Source organism: Meles meles, chromosome 1 (genome assembly GCF_922984935.1).
Source record: "Meles meles chromosome 1, mMelMel3.1 paternal haplotype, whole genome shotgun sequence".
Lineage (NCBI taxonomy): Eukaryota > Metazoa > Chordata > Mammalia > Carnivora > Mustelidae > Meles > Meles meles.
In genome coordinates, this window is record NC_060066.1 from 63,047,819 (window position 1) to 63,061,061 (window position 13,243).

The 13,243-nt window shown below is 34.6% G+C and overlaps 1 protein-coding gene across 4 annotated transcripts in view; it reads right to left on the reverse strand.

Annotated features, from left to right (window-relative positions):
* XKR9 (XK related 9) overlaps positions 1-13,243 on the reverse strand; it is a 52,556-nt gene that overhangs the window by 19,020 nt on the left and 20,293 nt on the right. Inside the window, exon 2 of one of the 4 annotated variants that reach the window (XM_046022373.1) lies at positions 6,848-6,903. The exons of the other annotated variants lie outside the window; for them this stretch is intronic. Within the exon in view, the coding sequence (XP_045878329.1) occupies positions 6,848-6,849 (2 nt within the window). The 5' untranslated portion in view covers positions 6,850-6,903. The remainder of the gene's footprint in view (positions 1-6,847; positions 6,904-13,243) is intronic. 4 annotated transcript variants of the gene reach the window in all.

Consider the following 13,243-nt stretch of genomic DNA (forward strand, 5'->3'; position numbering starts at 1 on the left):
CTGCTCCTTATGCTTCCTATTCTGTACACAGCATCTAGACTGAACCTGTTAAACAATTCAAATGTCACATTTTGTCCCGTAAAACTTAAAATAAAACCCAAAGTCCTTACCATACTTTATTTTTTTAAAAGATTTTATTTATTTATTTGAGAGAGATCACAAGTAGGCAGAGAGGCAGGCGGGGGGGGGGGGGGGGGAGCAGGCTCCCTGCCAAGCAGAGAGCCCAATGCAGGGCTTGATCCCAGGCACCCCTTACCATATTTTAAAAGACCCTTCATAATCTGCCTCACACACACCCTACCCCCACTACCTTTCCATCTTATTTTTCTCACACTTCCAATATACACTTCTTGCTGTTTTTCCCCAACTTAAAGGCTTTTGTCTTTGCTACTCCCTCTGCCTGGAACTCTTCTGGGTCTGATGTGGTAGATGACAGTCCAGGAAGTTCTGCACATGCATGGTACCATCTCCCATGAACACCCATGGGACATCATGCCTGATCTCTACTTCTACAGAGATTCTGAAGAAATTAAAGAAAAAGAACAGGCTGCTGCTAAAAAGGCTGTAACCAAGGAGGAATTTCAGGGTGAATGGACTGCTTCAGCTCCTGAGTTCACCATCATTCAACCTGAAGTAGCTGACTGGTCTAAAGGCATGCAGATGCCCTTGGTGCCTATTTAGCAGTTCCCTACTGAAGACTGAAACGCCCATCCAGTCACTGAAGACTGGTCTGCAGCTCCCAATGCTCAGGCCACTGAATGGGCAGGAACAACCACTGAGTGGTCTTAAGCTGCTCTTCCACAAACTCTTAAACAAAATGGAAATAAGGCTGACAGAAATTAAACAGTTTCTTTAAAAAATGAAAATTTAAGGGGCATCTGTCAGTTGAGCATCTAACTCTTGATTTAAGCTCAGGTCATGATCTCAGAGTCCACATGGGGTTCTGCAATCAGCACAGTGTCTGCCTGTCCCTCTCCACTCCCCCCCATTGGTACATGCATGGTTTCTCTTGCTCTCTCTCAAATAAATGAGTAATCTTTAAAAAAAATAGAAAATTTAAAACAGAAAATTTATAAATTTACTCCTTAATTTCATTCAGGTCTCTACTCAAATGCCACTTTCTCATAGAAGTCTTTCCAGATCACACCACCTAAAGTAGTACTACTCTCCATCATATTCTCTTTATCCTGTGGTTTTTTTCAAATCTCCACTTGACATACTTATCTTTACCTCCTTACAAAAATGAAATCTACATGAAAGCAGGTAATTTGTTTTGTTCATTGTTATATTCTAATCAACTAGAACAATAGCTGGTACATAGTAGGTTCTCAAAAAAAATTACTGAATGAATTAGTAAATGAAAGCTCATATTTCTTCCATAAAGAGACAGTATATAGGAAAGAACTTTGAAAAGTTGGAAGTAAAACACAAATATAAGATATTCCTATTGTAAACAAGATATACATATATGGATATACAAAGATTCATTATGTGGCAAACAAGTACATTTTTAGGATAAGTGGGTAGGGGAATGGGGTAACTGGGTGATTAACTGGGTATTAAGGAGGGCACATGATAAAATGAGCACTGGATGTTGTATGCAACTGATGAATCACTAAATTCTACTCCTGGAACTAATAATATAGTATATGTTTAAATTGAATCTAAATAAATTGAATTTAAATATTTTTTTAAAAAGAAGTAGATTTTTATCACAGTTTTAAATAACATCGTCTATTATATTTATTGTGGGTTAGATGCCAAGGCAGAAAGTCTACAAAAATGATGAAGGTGTGATCTCCACCTTCAACAACCTTACAGCCTAATAGGAAAGTCAAGCCTGTAAACTATCAGTGGCAATACAAGGCAGAAGAAATAACTAAATAGAAATATAAATACTGCATTGTAAAAGTACAGAAGAGAAAAATGATGAACACTCCCTAGGACTTATAGAGATTCACAGGGAAAGTTGTGTTTGAGTCTTTTCTGGGTATCTGGCACAACAGGCAGCTCCCACATATATATTATACAATACTATTACATAATACAATATGAGGTTTCTCTTCCTAAAGTAGATTATAAGCCTTTCACAAATATTGACAGGTACATACCTACAGCACAGAGTGAGAGAAGGAGCAAAGCACAGTGGCTAGGAGTACAAATTCTAATAAAGCCAGAATGCCTGAGTTCAAACCCCAGCTCCAACACTTCCTAGCTTAACCTCTCTGTTTCTGAGTGTTCTCATCTGAAAAATGGAAGCATTCATCATATCCACATCAATAAATTACAGTGAGGAAAGTTAATATATGTAAAATGCTTAGACCAGTAACTGGCACATGTTAAATACCATACAGATGACTATTAAACAGAAAACTAGATAGAGCTGTTTACAGATGTTCACATTAACATTTCCAGCAACTTTAGGGAGTAATTTTTCCAATTCTGTAGCAATTAATGGAAAATCTATACAAAGTTCTGCTTATCTAAAGGATAACTTCATGGGAAAGGGGAGGATGAATATAATTGTTTAGTCAATAAGATATTGTTTCAGTTTTATGGAACAAATGATTAAGAAGCCAAAGGACAAAAACAAAGGGAGCATTTTTATATTTTTTCACAACATATTCTTTTGAGATTTTTTAAAAAGCACCAGCTTCCACTATTAATGGATTACTTTATATCAGGCTAATCCTCCTACTGATGACAGTGATAAATTCTAAACAAAACATATAAGAAAACAAAGCACAGAAGAGGAACCAAAAGTAGGAAGAAACAAGAGGGCATTCAACCCTTAAAAAAGGGGCATCAGGGGTGGGAGGTTGGGGGAACAGGTGGTGGGTAATGGGGAGGGCACGTTTTGCATGGAGCACTGGGTGTTGTGCAAAAGAATGAATACTGTTACGCTGAAAAAATAAATAAAATGAGAAAAAAAAAAAAAAATTGTATACCGCAGATTGAGGCATGGATTCCATGAAGGAACAACACCTAAGCCCAAGAGGGCAGCTGTTGCAGCATCCAGTTCATCATAAGGATTTCAGCGATGAGTCACAATAAACATCATGGTTTTAAAAATAAAAAATAAAAAAAAAAAAAAAAAAAAAAAAAAAAAAGGGGCATCATACTGTGTAAGATACACATTTGTCTGTCTTTTCCTCTGAAAATATCCCATAGCCCAAAGGGCACAAAGCAGATACAGCTCAAGCAGAAAATAAAAATATTACTGGCCCAAAGAATCAAAGGACTGGGTCTGAATCTGCCAGAATGGTTAGAAATTAAAAGGGGGAGACTCTCTGGAAAGAGAAAGCCACACAGTAGAGAACCCCCAAATCTGCATATACTCTCCTCAGATACATGGTTGACCCCTTACTATGTGGGATGAGACTCCAAGAACTGATGAAAAATGGCCAGAAAGAACCAAGCAAAGTTTTCAGCAGCTGTCTACCGCAACAAAGAATCTAGAGTTTGAGTTCCACCAAATTAGAGGGGTTTGGTAGATACTTCAGGCATTCCACTGAAACCCCAAAAGAGACATGCTTTAGGAGTAAAGACCATATTTCATGTTTCAGAGATTTTTCCTTAAACTAAGGACAAAATCAAAATACACCTTCCCTAACAAAACCTAAACCAAGTCTCTGTATCACAACAAGGTAATTTGCCAATAATTTAATATCTGCTTTTTCTTCGATGGAAGATAACAGAAAACAGTCTCTACAAAGTCTCAATCACAATATCCACTTCACAATAAAGAATAATTTGACAAGCAAATAAACAGGGAAATGTGACTTATACAGAGGAAAATCAGTTAACAATCAGTTAATAGAATCATACCACAGATGATTCAGATGTTGAAATTAGCAAACTAAAGCACAAAGGGAAAAAAAACTGGGGAAAAAATTTCACAGAATCTTGGTAACACAGATGTACACAAGTCCCAAAAGAAAGAGATGATGGGGCAAAAGAAAAAAAAATTACTTGACAAAATACTAGCCAAAAATATTTTCTAAATTGAGCAAAAACATATAAATCCAAAAGGTTCAAAGAACCCAAGCAGTAAAAATACAAACAAAACCATACATAGGCCCATCACACTCAAATTGTTGAAAAACGAGTATAAAAAGAAAATCTCAAAAACAGAGAAAAAAGATAAACTCCATCCTGGGAAACAAAAAGAATGTTAACTGACTTCTCATCACAAACAACAAAAGCCAGAAGATAACTATAACAGTAGTCAAACAGAATGTAAATGAATTGATTCAACACATTAACTGAACTAGACTGTCAAACTGGATAAGAAAATCAAGATAAACTTTTGGTGCTTTGCAAGATACCTCTTTAAACTTTGTTTTTGATCAAATTTTCAAACAGATAGTTTGAAAGGAAATTACAAAAAAATAGTTGGTATGGTTATAGTAATATCTCAGACAAAAGAGACTTCAAGAAATATTACCAGGGTTAAGGAGGGTCATGTCGTAATGATGTTAAGAATCGATTCTTCATGAAGACATCTGCATGTACCTAATAATGGAGCTTTAAGATACTTGAAGCAAAATTTGTCCAAAATAAAAGGAGAGGGATGCCTGAGTGGCTCAGTTGGCTGGGCAACTGCCTTCAGCTCAGATCGTGATCCTGGAAACCCCGGGATCGAGTCCCCATTAGTCTCCCTGCTCAGCTGGGAGTCTGTTTCTCCCTCTGACCTTCCCCTTCTCCTGCTCTCTCATTCTCTCCCTCTCAAATAAATAAATAAAATCTTAAATAAGTAAATAAATCAATAAATAAAATGGAAATAAATAAATAAAATGGAGAAAAGGACAAATCCATAATCTTAGTTGAGAATTTTAACACTTATCTCTCAGTAACTGAAAGAAAAACAAGGCCAAAAAGTATATAAGGCTACAGAAGATTTTAATAACATTATCATCTTAATTGTCCTAATTTACATGTATAGAACATTACACTGAACAATGGCAAATTATAAATTCTTTTCAAATGCACATGGAATATTCACCAAGTTAGACTATATGCTGGACAAATCTCAATAAATTTAATCTCAATAAATTTACAAATCTCAATAAATTTAAGAATGATGTAATCATACAAAGTATGTTCTCTGACCAAAACAAAATTAAATGAGAGATCATCAACAATAACCTATCTATGAAAATCCCCAAGTATTTAGAGTTTGCAGTAAAAGGTCCAGACCCTAAAATTTCATCAATACTGCAACCTAAGACATTTGAACATTACTAAAAGACCTCTCTCTAAAGAGTTTCAGATAGAAAATAGGTAAGAAAGAGAGTTCAACTATTTAATGCCCATTTAAGAAACTCTACAAAGAAGAAAGTAGGGATCTGTGGGAGAAGGAGACTCATTCCCATTATACTCTATTTTATACAATTTGAACTTTTTTTACAATGTAAAAGAGCAAAAATAACATCCATATTTTAAATAATTCAAATGTCTTTCATATACCCATCAAAAGGAAAGTTTCCTTTGGCAAAGAAAAAGGTTTTATCACAAATCATACATAAAATGGAAATGCAAAAGTGTCATCTAATTTATATTCTGGAAAAAGAAACATTCTTCTCCACAGACCCTGAGCAGTAACAGCATACTTAGTAACAACAGGCACTTATATCTAATAAATAATTCATGTTGATATTCCTTGTCTTTCATCTACCAACACAAACTCAATTTAGCTATCCTATAGGGAAATGAATCCATAATTTCTCAAGATTTCTATACTTAGTCTGCACAACCCCTGCAATAATTTGGCCCATTTCTACTGTTTTAAGTTTTGCTTCTATTTGTCTCAGTATTCTGCCACTTCCTACGCTTACAAAGATAAAGAAAAGGAAAGACAAAAAAGAAGGGAATGTCTTTATCTACCTGACCTTGTTCACTAATAGCGAACCTAAATCAACTTTCTCTTCTTCCTTTTGTCTAATTATTGAACATGCAAAATAGTCACATGATTCAAAAATCAAAGTTATTCACTGAAAAAATTTCATCCCACTCTTCTGACCCAACTACCCAGTTTTCATCCTCCCCTGTGATCACAAGAATTCACTGTTAGTAGTTTCAAGTGCCCCTCTAGAGTTTGTTTATGCATATGCAAGTAAGGCTATAAACAAGAATATAAGCTTCTCACCACCTTCTTTTACACAGATTGTAGCATATCATACCTTCTGTCTGTACCTTTTCTTTTCACTTAAAAACACTTCTTAGTTTCTTCAACAAATGGTGTTGGGATAACTGAATAACAATATGCAAAAGAATGAGAACAGACCACCTTCTCACAGCATACACAAAAACAAATTCAAAATGGATTAAAGACATAAATATGAGACAGGAATCTATCAAAATTCTAGAGGAGAACACAAGCAGCAACCGCTTTGACATCAGCCATAGCAACCTCTTTCCAGACGTCTCCAGAGGTAATGGAAACAAAAGCAAAAATAAACTATTGGGACTTCATCGATATAAAAAGTTTCTGCACAGCGAGGGAAACAAGCAACAAAACTAAAAGGCAACCTATGAAATGGGAGAAGATATTTACAAATAACACATCTGATAAAAGGTTAGTATCCAAAATATATAAGGAACTTACCAAATACAACACCTAAAAAACAAATAATACAGTTTAAAAATGGGCAAAAGACATGAATAGACATTTTTGCAAAGAAGACATCCATGCCTAACAGACATATGAAAAGATGCTCAACCTCACTTACCATCAGGGAAATCAAAACTACAATGAGGTATCACCTCACACAAGTTAGAATAGCTAAAATTAATAACACAGGAAACAGGTGTTGATGAGGATATGGAGAAAGAGGAACCCTCTTACATTGTTGATGGGAATGCAAACTGGTGCAGGCACTCTGGAAAACAGTATTGTGGTTCCTAAAAAGGTAAAAATGGAACTCCTTACAACCCTGCAATTGCACTATTAGGTATTTACCAAAGGATACAAAAACACTGATTCGAAGGGACACATGCCCCCAATGTCTACAGGAGCACTATCAACAATAGCCAAATTAGGGAAAGTGTTCAAATGCCCATCAACTGATGAATGGATAAAGATGTGGCACGAGAGCATGCCCCCACACACACGGTGGAATAATAGTCAGTCATCAAAAAGAATGACATCTTGTCATTTGCAACAACATAGAGCTAGAGTATTATGCTAAGTGAAGTAAGTCAGTCAAAGGAAGACAAATACCTTATGATTTCACTCACCTGTGGAGTTTAAGGAACAAAACAAATGAACATACAGAGGAAAAAAAGAGAGGCAAACCAAGAAAGAGACACTTAACTATAGAGAACAAACTGATGGTTACTGGAGGAGAGGTGGCCAAGGAGGGGGATGGGTTAAACAGGTGATGGGTATTAAGGAGGGCACTGGTGATGAGCACTGGGTGTTGTATATAAATGATGAATCACTAAATTCTACACCTGAAACTAATATTACACCATATGTTAACTAGCTGAAATTTAAATAAAAACTTGGACAGAAAAAAAAATACATCTCAGAGATCTTTCCACTTTGGTACATAAAGTACTTAACATTCTTTGCAATAGCTGTATGTATGCTATTGCCTTGAATGTACCATAAATTCTATGAGCAGACGAAACTGTTTCCATTTTCTCACTTTTACAAAAAAAAAATGCCATGACTGAAAAACTGTGTACATATGTCATTATACGTGTATAGGAGTATGATAAATTCCCAGAAGAGTTATCTCTGGTCTGAAAATATATGCGTTTGACATATAATCAAACTGCCTTCCACAAGGATTGTACCAATCTATACTGCCATCAACAAAGTATGAGAGACTTGCTTTCCAATGCCTTTCCCAAACAGTATATTATCACCTGGATTTTTGTCAGTCTGGCAAATGATAATACATCAGTAAAATTTTAATTAGTATTTTTTTAAATTATGAACAAGGCTTAATTTCTTTCACACAATTTAAGAACCACTTGTATTTCCTTTATGCACCACTTTAATCTCTTCCCACTTTTCTATTGAAAATTCCCATTTTTTTATTCTATTTCTAACATATGTTTCTTTTACTTTTGACTTCAGAAGCTCTTTAAATATTAGACTAGACTTTGTTGGTTATAAGTTGCAAATGTTTTTCCCTGTTGAGACTGTTTTGTTTTTTGCTTTGCTTTTGTTTACTTGGGGAATTTCTGCTTTTGTTTATTGACATGCATTTTTATAGGGGTCAAATCTATAATTTTTATAGTTTATGGGTTTTGAGTTATGGTTAGAAACTCTTTCCTGATTCCATGGTTATAAAGAATTCCCCCATGTTTTCTTATAGTACTTTTGTTTTTTCATATTAAATGTTTGATTCAGTTGAATTTATTTTAGTGTCTGGTATCTTACCTGGAAGTATAATCCATCACGTGCAATCTTAAATTTGCCGAACTCTAAAGTTAATCAAAACTTTACTGTTCTTATGCTACATATACTTGCTATTATTTCTGCTTACTTCCGTGCTGGTGTATTTCTACAATCTGTGGTCTTTATATGGCATACAGACAAAAAAATTCTTTTCTTATCCTTGTGGTTTGGATTTAAAGGGGTGAGGGAACAGGGCTACTCTGGAAACAAAACTCTTCCAATTTATCCTTTCAGATGTTCTGTCTAGAAGCAATCAGAACACATACTTTGTCACATTAAGATTGGGAGGCTGAAGACAAAAACTGCAACATTTTAAAGTTTTCCCAATACCCAACTCTACCTTTCTATCAAGCTACTACTAAATATTTCACCTTGATTACAGAATAGGCTTAACCCTTTTCAAGATCATGTGCTATGCTAGGGTATGTGCTTAGCCTGACTTTCACATGAAGATCCAATTATAATTTACACAGGTTTTTTTTCCCCCAGATTGCTACCCAGTTGTTCCAACAGAACTAACTTATAGAGTAAAAAATCATTAAGAATGTAGAATCTCTATATGACACTACCAACTACATTTACTAAATTTCATTTATAAAATACTACAACAAACAACCAAAGAACACATATATTTCAAACACATATGAAATTATAAAGATGGACCATATGTTGGGATATAAGACAAACCAAAATAAATTACACTAAATAAATTATAAGAGATTGAAATGTTAAAAGTATATTAGCTGTCATAACAGAATTAATTAGAAATCAATATTAAAATATCTACAAAAAGACTTGAAGACCTGAAAAATTTTTTTAAATACAGCCTAACATTTGGGTATAAGATGAAATCACAAGAAAAGCAAAAACCAGATTTTGAACTGATGGATAATGTCAGCTGTGTTTTTACATAACATATCAAAGTGTCTGGAATATAGCTAATTCAAGGGCTTGGAAAATTTTTATAGCTTAAATGCTTTTATTAGGAAAGAAGAAAGGGTTAATAGTAATAGGTTTTCACAGAAATGAACTAGAGAGAAAAAAAAGTAAGCCCAAAGTATATAGAAAGAAGAAAATAATAAAGATAAAAGCAAAAATCAATGAAGTAAGTAAGAGACAAGGAATAGAAAAGAAAAAAGCCAAAATTTGGTTCTCTGAAAAGACATAAATTGATAAACTTCAAACAAGACTGCTGAAGAGCAGGGAGGAGAAAGAGGCTAGAGAACACAAAATGTCAATATCAAGAATAGAAAAGGTTACATCACTAAAGATCCTATAGAGATCAAAACTACAATAAGGGGCTATCAGAAACAACTTTATACCAATAAACTGAACAACTCTGATGAAATGAAAAGATTTCCTGAAAAATACAACTTACTAATACTGACAAAAAAAAATGAAATAGAAAATCTGAATGGATCTGTATCAACGATGTCTAATTTGTTCTAAAAATCTACACACTCCATCTAATACATTTTTTTCAAACAATTATGGAAGAAATAATACTAGCCTTATACAAACTCCTTCAGAAAATAAAGAAGGAATACTTTTCAACCTGTTTTGAGGCTAGCAAAAACTAATCAAAAACCTGCCAACACTATTAAAAGAAAACTGTAAAATAATACCCCTTTGAGCATGGACACCAAGTTTCTTAACAAAATATTTGCAAATGGAATTCAGCAATGTATTAAAAAAAAATGATTAGTTAGGGTCTGTACCAGGAATGCAAAGTTGGTATAATAGTCTTAATCAATGAAAAGTGAATTAATGAAATACCATACAATCATCTCAATAGATACAAGAAAAATATCTGACAGAATTAAGCATCAATCTATTTAAAAAAAAAACCCTCAAGAATATTAAAAGCGAATGAAATCTCTTTAATCTGATAAAAGGTAGCTACGGAAACCCTAGAGGACACATCGAACTTACAGGTAAAACATTCAACACTTTATCCCTGAGATCAGGAACAAACCAAAAATATCACTGTCATCACATCTATTCAACAATTTACAGGAAGATCTAGACAGGATGACACAAGACAAAAAAAATAAAAGGAATAAATATTTTTTTTTAAAGATTTTATTTATTTATTTGACAGAGAGAGAGCACAAGTAGACAGAGAGGCAGGCAGAGAAAGAGGGGGAAACAGGCTCCCTGCTCAGCAGAGAGCCCATGTAGGGCTCGATCCCAGGACCCTGAGATCGTGACCTGAGCCGAAGACAGAGGCTTAACCCACTGAGCCACCCAGGTGCCCCAAGGAATAAACATTTTTAAAAAGGAAATCAAACTAATCCTATCTAAATGACATGATGATTAACAGAAAATACTAGAAAACAAAACACAACACTACAAGACTAAGTTTAGCAAGGTCTCAAGAGTCAAATTAGGAAAAAATCAACTGTATTTCTAGTCAATGGAAACAAATAATTGAAAAAACTGAAATTATAAAGACATTACCAATTACAGTAGCTGGAAAACTGATTCAAACTTCATGTGGAAATGCAAAGACTCAAAATAGCCAAAACAACTTTGAAAAAGAACATAATACATGAATTCAAGACCCAACTATACGTTGTCTAGAAGAAATCCAATTTCAGTATAAAGATACATACAGAGGTGCCTGGGTGGCTTAGTCATTAAGCGTCTGCCTTCAGCTGAGATCATGATCCCAGGGTCCTGAGATCAAGCCCCACTTCAGGCTCCCTGCTCAGTGGGAAGCCTGCTTGTCCCTCTCCCACTCCCCCTGCTTGTATTCTCTCCCTTGCTGTCTATCACTGTCAAATAAATACATAAAATCTTTTTTAAAAAGATACTTACATATTGGAAGTAAAGTTATGTCAAGAGAATGAGAAGACATGCTACAGATTGGGAGAAAATATTTGTAAAAGAAATGTGATAAATGACTGTTACCCAAAACATATAAAGAACACTTACAACTCAACAATAAAAAAAAAAAAAATGACCTGATGAAATAAACAGGCAAAAGACCTGAACAGACAGTTCACCTAAGAAAATATACAGATAGCAATCAAGCATATAAAAAGATGCTCCACATCATATGTCATTAGAGAAATGCAATTAAAATGAGATACCACTATACACCTATAAGAATGGCTAAAATCCAGAATACTACAACAAATGCTGACAAGGATGTGGAGCAATATGAATTCTCAATCACTGCTGGTGGAGTGTAAAATGGTACAGCCACTTTGGGAGACAGTTTGGCATTTTCACACTTTAACATATGATTCAGCAACCATGCTTCTTTGTATTTAACATATTAGTGAAGATTTATGTCCACATAAAGCCTACACATGGATATTCACAGTAACTTTATTCATAATTCCCAAAACTTGGAAACAACTAAGATATCCTTCAGTAGGTGGTGAATGGATAAATAACTTGCGATACATCCACACAAAGGAATATTATTTAGTGCTAAAAGAAATAAGCTATCATGCCATGAAAAGACAGAGAAGAATGTTAAAGACTTACTATTAAGTGACAGTAGCCAATCTGAAAGGGCTACATAGGCTATGATTCTAACTGTATTGTATTCTAGGAAAAAAGAAGACTACAAAGACAATAAAAAGGTCAGTAGTTGCCAGGGGTTAGGGTCAGTAGAGATGAAGACACAAAGCCCAAAGGATTTTTAGGGCAGTGAAACTATTATATATGATACTGTATGGTAGATACATGTCATTATACGTTTGTCAAAACCCCCAAAATGTACAACTCCAACAATAAACTAATGTAAACTATAGTCTTTGGGAGATGATGATGTGTCAATATAAGTTCACCAGTTGTAACAAATGTACCATTCCTGTGAGAAATGTTGCTAGTATGGAAAGCTGTTGGTGGTGGGAGGACAGTTAAGGATATACGAGAACGGTATTTTCTGCTCAATTCTTCTGTGAACCTAAAACTGCTCTAAAAAATAAAGTCTACTTGAAAGAGGAGAAAAATACTTCAAAGAGTATTATAAAGCTACAGCAATCAAGACAGCATGGTTTCTTTCTTCCAAATGACATGCTTATCTATGTTAAAAAAAAAAAAATCCTAAGGAGTCTACAAACAAAGCTACTAGAACTAATAAGTGTCTACAAAAAAGCTACTAGAATTAGTAAGTGAACTTATCAAAGTCATGGGATAAAAATCAATATAAAAAATAAGTATAAAGAATAAAAGTCATGATCATTTCAAAAGATGCAGAAAAAGCATGTGACAAAGTACAACATCCATTCATGATAAAAACTCTAACAAAGTGGGCATAGAGGGAACACACCTCAACAAAATGAAAACTATATATGACAAACTCAAAGCTAACATCACACTCAACAGTAAAAAACTCAGAGCTTTTCCTCTAAGATCAGGAACAAGACAACTACTCTCATCACTTTAATTCAACTTATTACTAGAAGTCCTGGCCACAGCAATTAGACCAGAAAGAAGAAGTAAAAGTCATCAAGATTGGTAAGAAAAAAGTAAAACCGTCACTATTTGCAGATGACATATTATATACAAAAACCCTAGGAGTGCCTGGGTGGCTCAGTGGGTTAAAGCCTCTGCCTTTCGCTCAGGTCATGATCCCAGAGTCCTGGGATCAAGCCCCGCATCGGGCTCTCTGCTTGGCAGGGAGCCTGCTTCCTCCTCTCTCTCTCTCTGCCTGCCTCTCTCCCTACTTGTGATCTCTGTCTGTCAAATAAATAAATAAAATCTTAAGAAAAAAAAAAAAAAAAAAACCCTAAAGACTCCACCAAAAAATTTTAGAACCAGTAAATGAATTCAGTAAAGTTGCAGCATACAAAATCAACATAGAGAAATGTG